Here is an 18,956-nt window from a genome sequence, read left to right as displayed (position 1 = left end):
AAGTCTAACACCTATGTCTTTGAGTTCAAATGGAAGAAAATCAGACTGACTCCCAGTGCTCCTAGGGAAGCTAGGGTTCTAGAACACATGGGAAGTACATCCAAACACACCCCCACCAAAACACTCAACATTTTAAATCAACACCAATTTAAAGGAGAGTGTCACGAGTCATGGGTGATTTATGCTCTAGTTGCCATACAGAGTAATACCGATAGGTCACGCTTATTCACTGAGGCTCCTAGAGAAGTGCAACCCTTGTTGAGGAAATTCGAGAGGTTATTCCCTAAGGAACTACCTGATGAGTTACCGCCTATGCGTGACATCTAGCACGCTATTGACTTAGTTCCAGAATCCTCTCTCCCGAACTTACCCCATTACCGAATGAATCCCAAAGAACACGCCGAACTCAAACGGCAAGTGGATGAACTGTTGCAGAAGAGATTCATTAGGGAAAGCCTTAGCCCCTGTGCTGTACCTGCCTTGCTCACGCCAAAGAAAGATGGCACCTGACATATGTGTGTTGATAGTAGGGCCATCAATAAGATCACCATCAAGTATAGGTTCCCTATCCCTAGGCTTGATGACATGTTGGATATGATGGCCAACTCTTCGATCTTTACGAAGATTGATCTCAAGAGCGGGTACCACCAGATTAGGGTTAGGCCTGGAGATGAGTGGAAGACAGCCTTTAAGACGAAGGATGGCCTCTTTGAGTGGTTAGTCATGCCTTTTGGCTTGTCAAATGCACCTAGCACCTTCATGAGGATAATGAATCAAGTGCTTCAACCATTCATTGGCAAGTTCCTTGTGGTTTACTTTGATGACATCCTCATCTATAGTAAGACCCCATCTTCCCACTTGGATCACTTACAGAAGGTTTTTTCATGTACTTTTACAAGAGAAACTCTATGTCAACCTCAAGAAGTGCACTTTCATGAGTGATCAAGTCATCTTCTTGGGATTTGTTGTGTCAGCTCAGGGAGTATCTGCTGACCCTGAGAAACTGAGAGCGATTGTAGAGTGGCCTGAGCCAACTAACATTAATGAGGTACGAAGTTTTCATGGTTTAACCACTTTCTACAGAAGATTCATCAACCGGTTTAGCTCCATTATGTCTTCTATCACAGATTGCATGAAAAAGGAGTTTCAATGGACTAAGAGTGCTACGAAGGCCTTTAATGATATTAAAAAGCTTATGACTGAAGCTCCAGTCCTGCACCTCCCAGATTTCTCTAAGGTCTTCGAAGTGAATTGTAATGCATCTGGTGTTGGGATAGGTGGTGTCCTAGGACAAGAGGGCCGGCCACCCTATTGCCTATTTTAGTGAGAAGCTTAATGAAGCTAGGCAACGATATTCCACATATGACAAGGAATTCTATGCGGTTGTCCAATCATTACGCTATTAGCGACATTACCTTTTACCGCAAGAATTCGTGCTATTCTCTGACCACCAAGCTCTGAGATACCTGAGTGCCCAAAAGAAACTTAACCAGAGGCATGCCAAGTGGATTGAGTTTCTCCAAGAGTACACTTTTGTACTCAAGTACAGACCTGGTGTCGAGAATACTGCTGCGGATTCACTAAGGCGGGTGAATATATTCCTCATTCGCACCAATGCTAAGAGTCGGGCTAGGGTGCTACTCTAGGCAATGAGTGTAGAGGTTGTAGGGCTCGAGCGAGTCAAGGACCAATTCCCCACCTATCCTGATTTTAGTGAGCCGTTCACTTCCTTAAGTGAAGGCCACCCAGTCAACCGCTCGGACTATCTACTTAGGGAGGGCTTTCTTTTTAAAGGAAGCAAGTTGTGCATTCCTAGGACTTCACTCCAAGATTTCCTGATCTGGGAATTGCATGCTGGGGGAGTCGCTGGCCACTTCGCTCGCGATAAGACCATCACTCTCGTTGAGGACCGATTCTTTTGGCCAGGACTAAAGAAGGATGTTGCTAGAGTTGTGAGTCAGTGCAGGACATGCCAGACCGCCAAACAACAAAAGCAAAACACGGGATTGTACACTCCCCTACCCCTTCCCCATTCCCCTTAGCAGGACCTTACCATGGACTTCGTGCTTGGTCTACGAAGAACTTCGAGAGGCCATGATTCTGTTTATGTGGTTTTTGACCGTTTCTCGAAGATGGCCCATTTCATCCCATGCTCTAAGAGCTCCGATGCATCCATAGTAGCCAAACTTTTCTTTAATGAGGTTGTCAAGTACCATGGGTTACCCCTCGTCATAGTGTCCGATAGGGATGTTAAGTTCACTAGTCATTTTTGGAGGACCCTATGGCGGATGATGGGCACGAAGCTCCGTTTCTCCTCCGCTTTCCACCCGCAGACCGATGGCCAGACCAAGGTTGTCAATAGGAGCTTAGGGAATTTATTACGTTGCCTCATAGGAGAAACACCTTACCAGTTGGGATCGAGTCCTTAGCCAGGCTGAGTTTGCATATAATAGTTCTAAGAACCGTACCACTGGTATGTCCCCCTTTGAGATCTGTTCAGGATACCAGCCTCGGGCACCCATAGACCTTATCCCAGTCGTGTCTAGTTCTAGGACCTCCCAGTCAGCTGAATCTTTTGCTCAGCATATACATGATTTGCATGCAGGTATAAGGAGACAGATAGCACTGAGCAATGAGCAATACAAATCGAAGGCAGATGTGCAGAGAAGGCTACAAGAGTTTCAAGAGGGCGATATGGTGATGGTAAGAATCAAGCCGCAACGTTTTGTTAGGGGAAAAGCGAGCAAGCTACATGCTCGTAGCACAGGTCCGTTCAAGGTACTCAAGAGGATAGGTGCCAATGCATATGTTCTTGATCTGCCAGCTAGCATGGAGATCAGCAATATTTTCAATGTTGAAGACCTAGTCCCATACCATGGTACCTCTACCTTTACCCCTTTCTATCTTGATGACCTTGAAGACTTCCCTTTCAACATTAATGAGACTTCTGAGCCAAGCCAACCACTTCCCCCCACCTCATTACCACCTGTGCCTAAGGTCACGAGAAGAACTGAAGAAGTTGAGGAAATCCTTGATGAGAGGATTGTGTCCACACACATTGGAGGTTCTAGAGAGTTCTTGGTCAAGTGGCATGGACGTCCGGAAATTGACAACACCTGGATCACAATGCAAGAAGTCCAACAACTCAACCCAGACCTACTTGAGTATTACATGAGCTTTAATTCACCGGAGGTGAATTCTTCCAAGCCGGGGAGAGTTGATGGAGACATCAAGATGTACAGCCAAAGGAAGAAGACCCAACCTTCTTTGTGGTTGGAGGATTAGGAGGAAGAAAAAAAGAAAGAAAAGGAAGGCTCGGTCCAACCTTCCCAGCACTGGATCGAGTCCTCTCCTTCATTTCTTTGCCAAGATTGTGTGGTCCCCACCAAATCTGATATGTAATTTTAATTCCTAAGATTTTGCCAAGATTGTGTGGCCCCCACCAAATCTGATATATAATTTTAATTCCTAGGATTTTGCCAAGATTGTGTGGCCCCCACCAAATCTGATATGGTAGTAGTTTTATGTCCTAGGATTTTGTTTATTTAGGTCATTGGGTTAAGTAGGAAACTAAATAACATTCCCATTTGTTTTTTTTAGGAAACTTCTTTATTTATGAGATTATGTTCCTAGATTAGCCTTTTCTTTTTAGTAATTATCCTATTATTTATGTAAGCCCATTGGCCACAATGAAAATTAATGAATGAAGAATATTGAAGGCAAAACAACCCCCAAACCCCCCCCCACGATTTCTCTTTCTCTCCCCTCCCTTGTCTCATCTCTCACTCTCTGTCTCCCTCTGTTTCATGCCTCCTCTCTCTCTCACGGCTCTCTCTCTCATTCTCCTTTCTCCCTTTCTCACCCTTCATCCTTCTCTTTTCTGTTTTCTGTCTTTCCTGTTGCTGCTGCCCTATTGCTTAAATTGTTCACCATCATTAGAGATTATCTCCATCGAGAAAACCCCAACTGGGTTGCTGCTGGAACTTCCTCAACAATCGGAATCGTTGTTCTTCATCAAGTAGGTTGGACTGCAACTCTTTATTTTGGAGGACTTCAACTTCTTCTTTACTCCTCAGACCAGGACAGCAACAAGGTAACTAATTAAACTAAACCCTTTCCACCTCCATATATCCCTGTTACATGTTGCAGCCCATTAACATTGAAACCAACCTATGCCCTTTTGCTTATGTCTATTTTTACCCATTGTTTTAAGACATTTTCATCACTGTTATGTTTCCAAAACCTTTGCTGATTTTTCTATTTTAGTTGGTTGCTAGAGGACATTGATTGTTTGCATATCTTATTTGGTGTTTGGATTGATTTGTGCTGAACCTAACATTCGTATGACGTTTGTTCCCTTCCCCATGTCCCCACTTGAAGCTTAAGTAAGAATTTATGTGTTTTTCCGCCTAGATTATTATTGTTTTTTGCTACTTTGTTTATTAGTCTCATTCTATTTTGCATGCTTAATCTTGTTTGCTGAATTTCTTTTGTCCTATCTACCCAAGTCCCTTGAGTTAACCCTACCTAGTTAGTTAATCTTGTAGGAGACCTAGTCACCTAGGAACCCCCTACATCAGTGTGTTTCTTGGTTACTCTAGAACTCAGAAAGGGTATGACCCTCTTATTCATCAGCAGTTTGTCAGTGCTATTATTACAGAAGTGACTTGGGTAGATAGGACAAAAGAAACTCAGCAAACAAGATTAAGCATGCAAAATAGAATGAGACTAATAAACAAAGTAGCAAAAAGCAATAATAATCTAGGCGGAAAAACACAAACTCTTACTTAAGCTTCAAGTGGCGACATGGGGAAGGGAACAAACGTCATACGAATGTTAGGTTCAGCACAAATCAATCCAAACACCAAATAAGATATGCAAACAATCAATGTCCTCTAGCAACCAACTAAAATAGAAAAATCAGCAAAGGTTTTGGAAACATAACAGTGACGAAAACGTCTTAAAACAATGGGTAAAAATAGACATAAGCAAAAGGGCATAGGTTGGTTTCAATGTTAATGGGCTGCAACATGTAACAAGGATATATGAAGGTGGAAGGGGTTTAGTTTAATTAGTTACCTTGTTGCTGTCCTGGTCTGAGGAGTAAAGAAGAAGTCGAAGTCCTCCAAAATAAAGAGTTGCAGTCCAACATACTTGATGAAGAACAGCAATTCTGATTGTTGGGGAAGTTCCAGCAGCAACCCAGTTGGGGTTTTCTCGATGGAGATAATCTCTAATGATGGTGAACAATTTTTGCAATAGGGCAACAGCAACAGGAAAGACAGAAAACAGAAAAGAGAAGGATGAAGGGTGAGAAAGGGAGAAAAGAGAATGAGAGAGAGAGGAGGCGTGAAACAGAGGGAGACCGAGAGTGAGAGATGAGAAAAGGGAGAGGGGAGAGAAAGAGAAATCGTGGGGGGGGGGTTTTGGGGCTGTTTTGCCTTCAATATTCTTCATTCATTAATTTTCATTGTGGCCAATGGCCTTACATAAATAATATGATACTTACTAAAAAGAAAAGGCTAATCTAGGAACATAATCTCAGAAATAAAGAAGTTTCCTAAAAAAAAACAAATAGGAATGTTATTTAGTTTCCTACTTAATGACCTAAATAAACAAAATCTTAGGACATAAAACTACTAACATATCAGATTTGGTGGGGCCCACACAATCTTGGCAAAATCTTAGGAATTAAAATTACATATCAGATTTGGTGGGGGCCACACAATCTTGGCAAAGAAAGGAAGGAGAGGACTCGATCCAGCGCTGGGAAGGCAGGACCGAGCCTTCCTTTTCTTTCTTTTTTTCTTCCTCCTTCTACTCCTCCAACCACAAAGAAGGTTGGGTCTTCTTCTTCCTTCGGCTTTATGTCTTGATGTCCCCATCACATATCTTCATGTACTTATCTCTTACTGATGAGGTTTCGAGGTAAAAAAATAATTTTTGCTGGCCTTTCTTTTCCCATATCTTCATGTACTTATCTCTTCCTGATGTGGTTTCGAGGATTATGCAATGGTTAAATAGGGGAACAGGAGAACAGGAGAGTGTTTGATAAGAGAGAACAACCATTACAATGAATATCTGTAGGCATTTTGATACTTTATTATGCAGTGGGAGTGCATCTTAAAGGAATTTCAGGAGGTGCAGTGACTGGACTGTGTCTTGAGTTGGCTTAATCTTGTTTGGGATATTATTTTTATTTTAAACATTTGTGCCTTTTATACATCTTGATAATTAGATACAGGAAAGCTTGTCGAATGGAAATTTTGTTATATTATACCCCTTAAACACCAAACTTGTTCCATCAACAATTCAACAATTCAACAATTCAACAATTCAACATTGAAATATTATTTTGGAACTGCTTACTTGTGAATCAGTTTCTAAATTCACGTTATTCTTTTCAGTTTTCTTATTTCACTAGATTTTTTTACAGGAGGGAAATGAACCACTGGTGTCTGCTGCTTTAGACTTTAAAGCAATGCTTGAGGCAGCACTTCTCAGCCCTTACAAATTCTGTATGATTTACATCTTGGTTTCTTTGCTGTATGTTTGTCTCCTTAACATCATTTGGTTTTTGCTCCTGCAAATTGAAACCCATTGATGGTTTTTGTTATCTGTTGGATTTGGATTCTTCTAAGAGGATTATGACTCTCTACTCTGGAGGACTGTCTCCTAAAGTCCATCTTTTTCTCTTCTCATGCAAATCTCTTTGTGATTGATAATACACGAGGGAAAAAGGCAGAAAGAAAATTTGAGCCGACACTAATTTAGCTATGATGTTCCTTTTTTTATTTTTCTATTTTAATGCAGATGATAAGGAGAGTACATCACTGTCTAGTGCTGTCGACGGAAATGTGAGCAACACTGAACAAATTCGTGCAGAGCTGGTTAGTTTTCTTAACCTGAGTGGGATTGGAGCTGTGATAATCCTTTTGACGCTATTTCCTTGTATGATTAAGCTTTGGCAATTGGTCAGATCAGTTTCATTTTAAATAAAATAAATTTTTGGAGACAATCTACAACTTGTTGACTCCCAAAAAAAATGAAGCTGATTGTGTTTAACATGGATATTGTGAGATTCTTATAGATTACAAAATGACGACCCTAGGGAGTTCCTGCAAAGACATGAGGCACAACATTCCTATAATATGAACAACTGGGAAATTGTACAAATGTGACTAAAATATGGTCAGTTGTGCTCACTAGTCTCCGAGGGCTGAAGACCTTGCCTAATGTTCATTTTGGTTTTTGTTATTTCTTGCATTCATCTTGTTGATTTACTTTAATATCTTAACAAGATAACATTATATTACCCTGCATTATAACCTCATTTGTGAGTCATATGGAATTTGTTACTTTCTGTTGGTGGTGAATATGGTTTGGATATTCAAAATCAGTATTCATTTTATCATTCATTAAATGTAGTTGCTTCTGGGTTAAGATCAAATATCTTTGTTTGATCTTATTTTGCTTACTTTGGGATTATCATGCGTATCTTTCTGCAGGATTCTGCAGCATCCATGGCATCGGATACCGTTGAAGTTGCCAGTTCTGAAAATACTGCTGGAATTATAGATGCAGTTCCACCTATTACTTCTGGAAACTCCATCTCTATTCAGGATTCAGACATCCAATCACATAATTTGGCTTCTGCATTAATTTCTGGAAGCCTTTTTGACGTGGATGAGGAATCATTTCCTTCATCTGTTCAAGAAATTCATGAAATCTTCCCAACCAAAGATGTAGATACCCATCAAGGTGTTAATGAGATAGAAACTGGACCTAGTCCTCCATTGGTAGCTGACGATGCCGCTGCAAACAACATTGCTTCTCAGAATGAACCTCTTCCAGATAACCAAACATCCACAACATCATTACCTCCTCTAGATGATGCGGATGATGTAATAGAGGCTAGTGAGCTGCATTCTGGATCTGCTGGATTGTCTTTCCATGCGCCCAATGAGAGAGATTCAGTTGATGCATCTTCAGAAACTTCGACTTATGGAGGAGTTGAAGGCCATTGCCAAATCTCCAATGATCTGCTGATGTTATGTGAAGACAAACATGAAAAAAAAATTTCTTCTGGCCAAACAGTTGGAGGATCATTGCCACTTCCTTCAAAGGAGATATTCTGTGGTTCTGATTGTGATGATGATTGTGATGATCATGAAGAGGATCTTTCAGTCATATCTGAAGATGCTGTAGTTTCACAAAGTCATCTGGCCAGTCATAATGTGACTGGTGATGGAGAGCCGCATACATCAAGTAGCCACCATTCTGGGAGTTAATTTGTCTTTCATGGAATGATTTTCATGACCAAGTCAAAGACTCGACTTAAGAATAGAAGAAGCCAACTATAGACAGTATGCCAACAGTTGAGGATAACACTTTCTCCACCCTGTTATCTGTTTCGCAAGAATCGGAAAGCCTTTCTTGCTCAAGAAACTCTCATGACTTGGTTTCCCTGCTCAAGCTCTAGCAAGAAATAATATTCCAAAAACAAAAAAAAGGTGACTACAGATCGGAGAATATACTGTTGCCAAAAAAAAGGGTGACTACAGAACCTCACACTAACATTTTTTTTTGTTTTCTGGATCCAATATTGGGGGGACCAATCAAATGCAGTCTTCAATGACACTTGTTCAACTCAACTGACGGCTTCTCCTTTAACTCCCTACTGGTTATGTACACTGCTGTTAATCATTTGCTGAAGATAGAGCTGCATGTATTTGTTCTCACCATATTCAGTGCATTCAAACCTTTAGACTAAGAAATCTCTGTCATTTTAAATTCTCATATTTCACTCCAACTCAGAATGGGTCATACTTAACCCAAACCATTAGGGACAGGTCATTAACCAGTTTAATTTTTTGAATAATTTGGATTACTTCTTAGAACATATTTTGGGATGATTAAAGAAATTTGGAATTGGAACTGGGAGGTCAGAATTGAATTGTTCAAATTAGAACTTCTCAAGGCAGAGCCCCAATTAAAATCTGATATCTAGGGAGGTCTACATGCCCTCTTGATCCCATTTTCTAGGTGGAGCAATTCTAGCTGATTCTGTCTTCTCTTTGATCCAAATCGAGATTGGACTAGGGGGGAGGAGGTCTTATGCTCTTTAGTTCACCTAGGGGTTCAAAATTGAACCTGATCCGGTGAGCCCCGGCCTGAACCGAATCAATGTAGATTTGGGTATCACACACCTGAAAGTCTGAAACCAAGTGAATCAAACTGAAACCAACTTAACCAGAAATTGAAACCGGGTGGAAGAACCAGATCGGAACCAAACAATATCATCAGATAAAGAACCTGATACCATCCCGAACCTCATTAAAATCATATTTCCCCCTAATTTTGCATACATATTTATGTCAAAACCAAACCCAAACTGGTCTGAAACCAAAATCAACCAGATACGAAAAAACTGATAATAATCCAAAACCAAACCAAAACCGCCCAAAACCCTCTTTATTGGTTTGGTTTCCAATTCACCCTTACCTCACCAAAACCAACCCTTACCCATTATTGGCTGTGTTTGGTTGTCATTCAGTTTCAGAACAATGTTTCTTGTGAAAAACATAAATTTCAATTTCTGTGTCAAAATGTCGTTTTAAAACAAAAAAAAAATTGTGTTTGACAGAACTTATTTCAGGAATGATTATCCTTGTTCACTTTTTTGGTATTTGGAATGAAATCAAAATGACATAACAAGGTTTCGTCGGTCCATCATTTTGCGTTTCTAGTGTATTTTTTTCCTTTTCGTTAAAAAAAAAAGAAATTAAAAAACACTAAGGCTGCCGTTTGGTAATGTTTTAAAAAAACATTTATGGGGTTTTTTTGGTTCTATGGGAACGAAAATATGGAATAAAGTGTTTGGTTCGTTTATGGCGTGTTTCGGTTTTCTTGGAATAAAAAGTAAAAAAAAAAACGAGAATTTACGGAATGGCAAGAGGTTGTTCCGTCGTTCCTCCAAAAGAAAAAAAAAAGGCGACACTTTAACACAAAAGCTGAAATTTTCATTTTTAATACGAAACGTTGTTTCTGTTTTTGTTATCAAACGCAGCATAAGTTGACATCAAACACTTTATTTCGTTTTTTTATTCGTATAGAACGACGCGACCAAACGCAGCCTTATTTTTCCTTAAAAGGCCCAGTTTCGAATTTACGTTGCGGGATTAGAGAACACAGGTTTAGCTCCGGTTAGATTTCCAGAGAGCAAAACCGTAAGTTCCTCTTCTCTTTGAATTGCTCGTTAGGTTTTCTGAATTTTCTGTTACTCTTCCACTCTCTGGTTTTCTTCAATTACTTATAGTTATTGTGAACTCTCTCGCTTTTTAGACATGTAAAAGAAAAGTATAAATTCTAAAGGTTGGATTGATAGCTGATATGTTTATACTCCTCCAAATCTCGTCCAAGAAAATAATGAATTGTGTTGGATGCAGAAAACCGCTCAGGCTTAGGGGTTAACTATCTCTTCAAACCCAAATCTCTCTATTACTTGAACGACCTTTGCCCTTGAATTGGGTGTATGACTATAACCCATTTGGCTTGGGCCCTCCCACCCACTCTTCTGGAGCATAAGGCTTTGCATACCGTGGGGAACCTGAGACGTGTTCAGGTAACATAGTTTTAATAACATAGAATTGCAGAAAATAGGAGCGAGCAAAGTGTCTATGTAAAGAGACCCCAAGTCCAAACTCTCAACTGAATTGCCATTAGGGAGGCTTAATTCTTTCAAAATCTACTTAAAATGGGTGATTTAATTTCCTTGTAGAATTTGATGGTCCTAGGTTTAGATTACACACCCTTTTCAGCAGGATCTCAAGCAAACCTTAAAACAGAATTTAGGTCAACTACAAGGTCAAAATCAACCGTATCAGATGGGGGTCAGATTCTGGTCATTGTTTATAAACCGTTAGAATAGATAATCCCCAAAATACAGCAATGTTCTAATGGTCGGATTTAAATCAACAGTCAAAACAATAAAATATTGAAACACAACACCCGCAATGATGTGATTTATTTTAACAACAGAGCAGCAGATCTGATCTGGCTAAAACCTGGTCGAAGAACACTTTTAGGATGCACTTCAATGCCTCAAAGTTTGGGCAGAATCCAAGGGCTAGATTCCCTTTTATTGTCAATCTCGTTTTTCAGCCAAAGGCCCCCCAAAACAGGGCTACCGCCAGCCATTACTTGGGTATCCCTTGCTGTTATTTAACACTCTACATCAACAGTAAATGGACAGCAGTAAAGGATGATGATTAATCTTTCCAAACCCAAGTTTAATCAATCTCAGCGAACACCAGTAACGATAGGAGAAAGAACACTTACTTGAGAGAAGAAAACAGAAAATATAGAAGTGGAAATGAACTTTGATCTCCCACCAATAGGCTTAGATTAGAATCCCTACAATCCAAGGGTTTCTCACTCTCAATGGAGTCTTATATCAAATCTGAATCTCACAGAATAAAGAAAAGGCTTAAGCCAAAGTCTTATTAATCAAATTCGTGTAAACGGCTGGACAATCGTAGATAGAAGACTTAAACCCAAAAAAAGGAAAGACATAACCCAATCTTTAACTAGTAAGGTAACATAAAGTCATAAACTGACTAGGAAACTAAAGTAAAAGGACTTAAAAAAGGATTGGACTTACAAATCCTAATCCAGCCTAATTAAAACGCTTAATAACAATGAAAATAAATAAATAAAGACACTAACTTAACTAATCCAGTATGAGTAGCCTCGGCCCATTAAAGTGGCCATTACAATGAAAACACATTGGATCAAAGACTCAACACATACATAACCCAAGCCAAAACTTATTTTTAATAAAATAAGCTCATTAAGGTGATTTAACTGCATCGCACGTATATCACATGTAATGAGGTTGCAGTATCTTAATGAGAATGGCTCAAGCCAATTCTCATTAATCAAATTCATTTACAAGGATGAACCCCTCGTACAAACTTATATAGAAGACTGAAAAACAAACCTAAACACTAAATTGAAAAGGCCTAACCCAATCCTTAACTAATAAGGTAACATAAACTGACCGGGAAACTAATCAAAACTGGAGTGGACTTACAGAATCGTAATTCAGCCTAACTAAACACGTAATAAAAATTAAAATAAGGACACTAACTTAATTAATCCCGTATGCCTAGACTCGATTCATATTGTAGGCCTGTTAAAGTGGCCCATTACAATGAAAACACATTGGATCAAAGGCCCAACATATACATAACCCAATCCAAAACTTATTTTTAATAAAATAAGCTCATTAGGTGATTTAACTGCATCACATGTATATCACATGGAATGAGTTTGCAGTATCTTAGCAAGTATAGGGAAGTTGTTTAAGGGGTAAGAAGTGGAAGGAAGATGATCTTACTAGTACAAGCTTTGAGCATTTGGAGGTTGGTTCCCTCAAAAGAACTATTTTCTTAGTTTGTTCTTATCCAACTTATCAAAATAGGTATGAATAGACAAAGGATGAGACAAGAAATGTTCTCTTCTCTCACCCTTGTGTCTATTCTTACTTGTTTTGACAAGTTGGATAAGAACAGACTAAGAAAACAGTTATTTCGAGGGAACCAACCTCCAAATGTTCAAAGCTTGCATTCGTAAGATCCTCTTCCCTTCACTCATTACAACCTTTATATATAGACTCAATACGTGCAATAACAAACTCTTAAAGACTCTCCATACATCCTACAACTTAGGATTATTCACCCGTTAACAGACTCCTTCAAATCTACCGTTAAAGACTACATCAGACCACTTCCTACAACTTAGGAAGATAACCGACTCCATAACCCAATGTTTAAGTACAACCCTAATCTCCTAGTGACTAGGTTTATTCACCCATTAGAAGACTTAGTCAAACTACCATTACAAGACTCATTCAACCCACATAAAGGTTTTAAACAAATTCTCTAGACTTACTAAGATACTGCCACCTCATTACATGTGATATATGTGGCTTTACAAGAACATAACATTTCTTCCCCAAAAAATTCAACCCTGTCCACAAGGGTTGGAAACCTCATTTTCACTCCTCCCAAGTTGAATCAGTAGGTGCTAACCCCTTCCAATGCACCGGAACTTCTCATTGCTTTTGAATTCGACGACCCAAAATATTCTGCAGCTGCAACTGTGGGGATATCTTCCTCACTTTGGACTTTGGGCAGCTTACCGGGTACTTGAACATTTGACCAATCTTCTTCTTAAGGCATGATACATAAAAAACGAGATTATTCTCGACCCAGTAGATAGCTAGAGCTCGTATGCCACAGGACCCACTTTGTGAATTATTTTGAATGGCCTATAGTAGCATGGTGACAACTTGAGATTCCAAGTGCCATGGAAACCTGCTAGTATGGTTGGAGATGTAAGTACATGAAATCTCCTATATTGAAACTCTTGTCCGTGTGGTGATTGTTATACATATTTTCATTCGATTTTGAGCCATTAGTAACCGTTCCTGTAGTTGCTTGAGAACTTGATCACAATCCTTGAGCTCCTTATCCACAGATTCCACTTGAGTTGTGCCCAGGATGTACAACAACAATGTGGGTAGGGTGTGACCATAGAGTATCTCATTTGTTATATGACATCTTTTTTGTTGCTAGTGTATGCTAGTGTTGTAACAATATTCGACCCAAGAGACCCAATGAACCCAATCCTTTGGCTTGTTGCTAGTGAAGCACTGCAAATACATCTAAAACGTTCAGTTTACCACTTCTGTCTAGCTGTCAGTTTGAGGATGACATGTCCAGGAAAAATTGAAATTCGTACCTTGCAAACAGAACAATTCATTCCAAAATGAACTAGTGATGATTGGGTGTTTGTCACAAACAATACTCCTGGGCATCTCATACAATTTGAAAATGTTATCAAAGAAGACCTAAGCCACAGATGTTGATGAATACGGATGAGAAATGGGAATGAAATGTGCGAACTTCAAAAAGCGATTTACTACCATGAAAATTGTACATTTACCTCTAGAAATTGGGAGTCCATCCGTAAAATCTATGGATAGATCCGTCCGTACCTATTAGGAATTGGAAGTGGATAGAATAGGCTTGTTGGTGAGGTATTCCGTATTCTCTCATTTATGTCGTTGGCAAGTGTCATATTGCTTGATGTGCTCCCTAATACTCCTCATTCCACTCCAATAGAAAATTGATTGTCGTCCATTGGAGAGTCTTGTGATAACCTTCACATCTACTTGAGTGAATCTCCTCCAAAATTATAGGAACCAAAGGAGATTCTTCCAACCAGTAAATTCAGTTTTTGAAAAATAGAATTCCTTCTTTGTAGCTCCATGGACTCGCAGCCTCCCCTTGTTGAATTCATTCCATTATTTCTTTCACCTTTAATTATTTTTCATCTTTTCTTGGAGAAGATCAAGCCAATGGAGACTGGACTGAAAATTGTAAATTTTCCCCCCTTATCTTTTCTTCTAGAGAATGCATCAGTCGCCACATTCTCTTTTCGAGTCTTGTAATCAATTACAAAATCATAACCCATTAGTTTGACCTAACAATTTTATTGAGAACACAGCCAGCAGATATATATAAGAAAAGCAGTAAAAGAGATAAACATAGCAAGAAGCCCAAAAAACAGACTTTCCAGCAGGGCAGCAACTGAATGGAACCTAAAACTGATTCACAGATGCTAGCCTGTTACACTAATTGACATCCCTCAGTTTACATTAATGGACCTTCACCATCATATGCATGAAGGAACTCCATTGCACACCTTTCGGCCAAAAAAATTTCCCACTTTATTGGAAATTCTGGTACACTTTGCCATTGGCACATGGTATCTTTTGACGTAGTCTGACATCTCTCCTACATTGTGTGTTGTCTTAAAGGTGAGAGATTGGCTTTGCCAACCAGTGAAGTTTCAGCTTGTGGTTCATGATTGATTAAATTTTCCATAGTCTGACTCTTCTTTCTAACGGCTTGGCCACCATATCATAGAATTTCTTATGAATACTTCTGGATACAGATACTCCCTTTTATTGGGATGGGAACATCAGAAACTTTTCCCCCTGTATCATCACTTGACTCAGAGAATTGATGATTGATGACTTAATTTCTCCATGATAAAACTTTAAGGATCCTTTTCCTTTTGGCTCCTGTGCCAAAGGTCTAGATTATTTGTACACTGGCAAGGAGCCTCCTTTGGCTCCTCTCCAATGTCATATCCTCCTTCAAGATCCTGCTTTCCATTTGCGCCTGTATTTTCCTCTCCATCTTCCAAGTCCTTGTTAGATCCTTAAGTCTCCTTGCTTTGCCTCTTACTCATATCAGCCCAGACCGTTTTTCAATTAAGATGATCAAACATATCCATCTCTGCAGTTAACCTGCATTCAGATTTTCAATGGATCACTATTTTTCTCTTTCTTTTCTTTAATAAACTCTTTTTTTCTCCGCTCCCCCAAACCCCACCTCTATGTAGGAATTTTGAAAAGTAATTTCAGGATCGCTGATCTTTTTTCTACTATCTTTTTGCAGGGTTATTAGAAAACTGGATCCATTCGATCATCTTAAGGGCACTAGTGCCCTTGATCAGGCTAAAGACAGTAGAGTTGCTACTCAGGCTACAATCCAATGGAGGGAAATGGGGAATGATGAGAAGATGATGGTAGTTCAAGCAGAAATGAAGAGAGTGGACAAACTTCCTATAAGCAGCAGCTATGCAACACATCGTAAGCGAGTTCTCAACAAAGTATTGCAACTTATGTCCATTCAGGTTAGAAAGCTTCTTACTTTCGATAAAAACCTGATATAATCAAGATGTGTGGTGATTATGTAATTATTGTGAAGCTTATGGTTATATATGCCTTATTGATGTCTACTTGGATATCAGATCATTATTGAGGATATGGCCTATGTCTTTTTTCTTGTTTGTTTAAGTAACAAAGGTAAAATTTATATAGCAAGAGAGAAAGAGAAACAAAGAATACGGATGGCAGGAGATGTCAGAGGATGACCTGCCCCTAGTGCAACCATATAGCCTTTTACTAGAAGCCTAGAACATGTAATGACCTACTGATGCCCAAATCGCAAAAGTAATTGATCCCTGTAATAGCTTAGCAAGTCACAATCACAGAGAAAAGGTGAACGCAAATAATCACTTTGAACACAGTCACTGATTTATATTGAAGATTTTTTCATTCCTCTCGTTCCATAATCCATACCACCAAGCATATTATAAAGGGTGGCCGATTCCTTAAGAGTTGTTCTGTCATCTGCTGAAAGCTCTTATTGGCTTGTGTGCTTCAATTAGAGCTGCAAAGATGCAGGTGTAACCCAGGACATCCAAAACTCCAGTAAGAAAGTAGACCGGATTTTTGTGGTGAAAAAGTTATGGAGCATAAAGTAGCTCAACTGATTCTGCTCTCTCTCTCTCTCTCTCTCTTGAAGGGGGTGGGGTGGGGGAGGGGGGAGGAGGATCTCACACCTTTGCAATGCAATTCACCCATCAGATAAGATGGTCATCAAAATTTTATCCCTGCCAGCAGTCCAAAGAAGGAAAGGAGATTTTTTGCATGGGATATGGGAGCTTTAAAAAACACGAGAGGGGGAACAAGGTCCCTCCAAGTCTCTGATCAAGAACTTGAAATAGGAGCTGACTATAAAAATACCATTTTAGGCAGATTCTTTTGTCTCTTACCCCAGGATGTATCTGTCTTGACCCGTCTATTAAGTGCACATGATTCCCAGAATCCCAAGGGGAATTGGCCATTGCAATTACTCCTTGCAGTTATGAGCTTCGGAAGTGGTAAATCTAGCTCGACAAACTCTCCAGGACTTACGGAGCCCAGCAGCCAACTTTTTTTCTGCAAATCCTCCTACCCTGACTTGGAAAATTTCTGGTCCCTTCCCTCCCTTTCGGCCCTTTCGGGGAGAGTGTGAGGACAATTTTGTGCCACAACAGTCTAACCAGTCCCTGCTTGGTTTGTCTCCTCGCCTTGAGAGTGGGGCCAACCCAAAGAATAAAATCACAGAATCAACTTTGGCAAATCAGGATTTTCGTATTTGATCGGATGGGTTCTATGATCCGCTCTTTAGTCATCAACTCATTGTTGGGAATAATCCCACATTGAGTAACCATGGGACCTCCGATGACTTTATATAGTTGTTGAGCCTCTCCACCTAGTAGTTTAAGCATTTGGGGTGGATATCTCAAACATGTTATGACAGCCACCAGGCCTACTATGTTAATTATACGTCCATGTATGCCATGAGTACCCTCACCCGAAAGAGGGGCAACATGTGAAAGGGAGTAAAGGCCGTTACCCAGTGCACAAAGGCTTCTTGCACTTCTTAAGCAGGGTTCTGGGAGGGTATATAAGTAGACAGCCTTACCCCCATTACGGAGAGGCTAGTTCCCAGGACTCGGACCCGCACCACTGTGCAGGCGGAAAGAGCTCTTTGCCATTGCTCCAAGCAACGACCCCTATGTGAAAGGGGGTGTTAGGAATAATCCCATATCAACTAACACTGGGGCATTGGATGACTTAATATACCAGTTGGGCCTCTCAACCTAATAGCTTAAGCTTTTGGGTTAGACACTTTAGCACCTTTATTTATATAAGTTGTGAAATTTTGACAGATCTGATTTTATTCCTCTCCCCCCCCCCCCCCCTTCATTTTTGGCAGAGATCTAACGCGCAGGAGGAAGAATTGGATCTGCTTTTTGCTGGCTTATCTCTCTGACAAACAAACCCAGAATGTATGAGCACTGGTTAGTTTTCACTATAATTATATTGATGAATAAGGGTTGAGGTTCTAGCATTCTTTCTTGCATTAGTGCTGTAGTTTTTGTCAAGGAGGTTAGTGGAACTGGCCATACTTCCAAGGGCTCCAAATCTGCCATCTAGCAGTGTAGGTGCTTTGGAGAACCACCACCAAGCCTCTTTTTCTCTTTGTCAAATTTCAAAATATAGTTCCTGACAAGTTTGTCACATGGCAGTAGTAAAGCCTTTTTTCTTTTCCCTAATTGACCTAAAAATGGACATTGGCGCACCAGGAAATATTTGGGGAAGAGTCAAGACATAATGAACTGTGAAGTTCAGGTGGGACCTAAAATTGTACATGTGGAATTTTAAATTGGCTTCATCAACCGTCCACGCGATCCTAATTGAACTGGCCAGTATGCTAAGCGTAATCAAGATGTTGGAGAGAATCATCCCAAAACCACCTTCCCCACCCCCCTGATTATTGTTTGTTTGTTGGCTCACATATGTGATCTGTCTGGAGAAGATTTTATAAGTGAATCATTCATGGAGCCTTTCTCCTCTTTGTTGTGTTAAATTTACCGTTGTGGATTACCTATATGAATGGACGAAGTTAATAGCATTCTAATTCTTCTCATTCATGCTACATTTTGGTATTGAATGCTTTGGATCTTTTTTTGTTTTGGGAAGAGGCTTCTAAGACAACTTAATGCCTAGCCTGTTGTACTAAAGCTTCATAGTGCCAATGAATCTATGATGTTTCTCAGTTACTATGGATCATGTATTCTCAATTGTTGACAAATCATTTCATACAGGGCATTCGGAGTGAAGCAATTCATTCAATGGAGTAACAAGTGTCAACACACTCACATAACCATTCCGTGCGGGTTGGGTGTTCTAAAACTACCACTCAAAGAAGAACTTTTATTGTAGCAGTGTGGCACACCCTATACCACATATAATTTTGCTTGTTTTCTAAGAGGGTTTGATATTATACATAGAACAGTGTCTATTATGATCTCAGATCAGTCATATGGTGGTTTATTTCACGTCGGTTATGAAAGGGATTTGATGTGGGTTGAGAAAGTCTTAGCTTCCTTCACCTTATAAGTTGATTTATGATGTTGAATTCTTTCAAGGTTTATATAATATCACTCCTTATCAAATCATTGGATCGGAAATGCATTCTTAAATA

The 18,956-nt window shown here is 39.7% G+C and overlaps 2 protein-coding genes across 4 annotated transcripts; both read left to right on the top strand.

The window, feature by feature from the left end:
• The first annotated feature begins 5,794 nt into the window (after positions 1–5,794).
• Positions 5,795–8,900, top strand: LOC122093452. Of its 3 annotated transcripts, none has more exons than XM_042663800.1 (4): positions 5,803–5,928; positions 6,025–6,518; positions 6,814–6,890; positions 7,509–8,900. In XM_042663800.1, exons 2-4 carry the CDS (start codon positions 6,482–6,484, stop codon positions 8,289–8,291), a joined length of 897 nt encoding a protein of 298 aa, XP_042519734.1. In that variant the 5' UTR covers positions 5,803–5,928; positions 6,025–6,481; the 3' UTR covers positions 8,292–8,900. The 3 variants fall into 3 exon arrangements, with proteins under 3 accessions (XP_042519736.1, XP_042519734.1, XP_042519735.1); XM_042663801.1 differs by having other exon boundaries at positions 5,821–5,928; positions 6,437–6,518; XM_042663802.1 differs by having other exon boundaries at positions 5,795–6,546.
• A 3,601-nt stretch (positions 8,901–12,501) lies between these two features.
• LOC122093028 lies at positions 12,502–18,847 on the top strand. Its single transcript, XM_042663296.1, has 4 exons — positions 12,502–12,632; positions 15,534–15,771; positions 17,685–17,769; positions 18,577–18,847. The coding sequence occupies exons 1-3, from the start codon at positions 12,502–12,504 to the stop codon at positions 17,739–17,741; spliced, it is 426 nt and encodes a 141-aa protein (XP_042519230.1). The 3' UTR covers positions 17,742–17,769; positions 18,577–18,847.
• The last annotated feature ends 109 nt before the right edge of the window (positions 18,848–18,956 follow it).

This window comes from Macadamia integrifolia, chromosome 11 (genome assembly GCF_013358625.1).
Source record: "Macadamia integrifolia cultivar HAES 741 chromosome 11, SCU_Mint_v3, whole genome shotgun sequence".
Taxonomy (NCBI): domain Eukaryota; kingdom Viridiplantae; phylum Streptophyta; class Magnoliopsida; order Proteales; family Proteaceae; genus Macadamia; species Macadamia integrifolia.
Note: the sequence above shows the minus strand (reverse complement) of the source record. Positions and strands in the feature narration are given on the sequence as shown.

What these genes read in the sequence shown, in the direction of transcription:
- LOC122093452 (XM_042663800.1), top strand. Translation starts at nt 6,482, where the DNA reads ATGCTTGAGGCAGCACTTCTCAGCCCTTACAAATTCT. An exon ending in TCTCAGCCCTTACAAATTCT is followed by an intron (nt 6,519 to 6,813) that starts GTATGATTTACA and finishes ATTTTAATGCAG; the next exon opens with ATGATAAGGAGAGTACATCA. An exon ending in AACAAATTCGTGCAGAGCTG is followed by an intron (nt 6,891 to 7,508) that starts GTTAGTTTTCTT and finishes ATCTTTCTGCAG; the next exon opens with GATTCTGCAGCATCCATGGC.
- LOC122093028 (XM_042663296.1), top strand. Translation starts at nt 12,502, where the DNA reads ATGAGACAAGAAATGTTCTCTTCTCTCACCCTTGTGTCTATTCTTACT. An exon ending in AATGTTCAAAGCTTGCATTC is followed by an intron (nt 12,633 to 15,533) that starts GTAAGATCCTCT and finishes ATCTTTTTGCAG; the next exon opens with GGTTATTAGAAAACTGGATC. An exon ending in TGCAACTTATGTCCATTCAG is followed by an intron (nt 15,772 to 17,684) that starts GTTAGAAAGCTT and finishes CATTTTTGGCAG; the next exon opens with AGATCTAACGCGCAGGAGGA.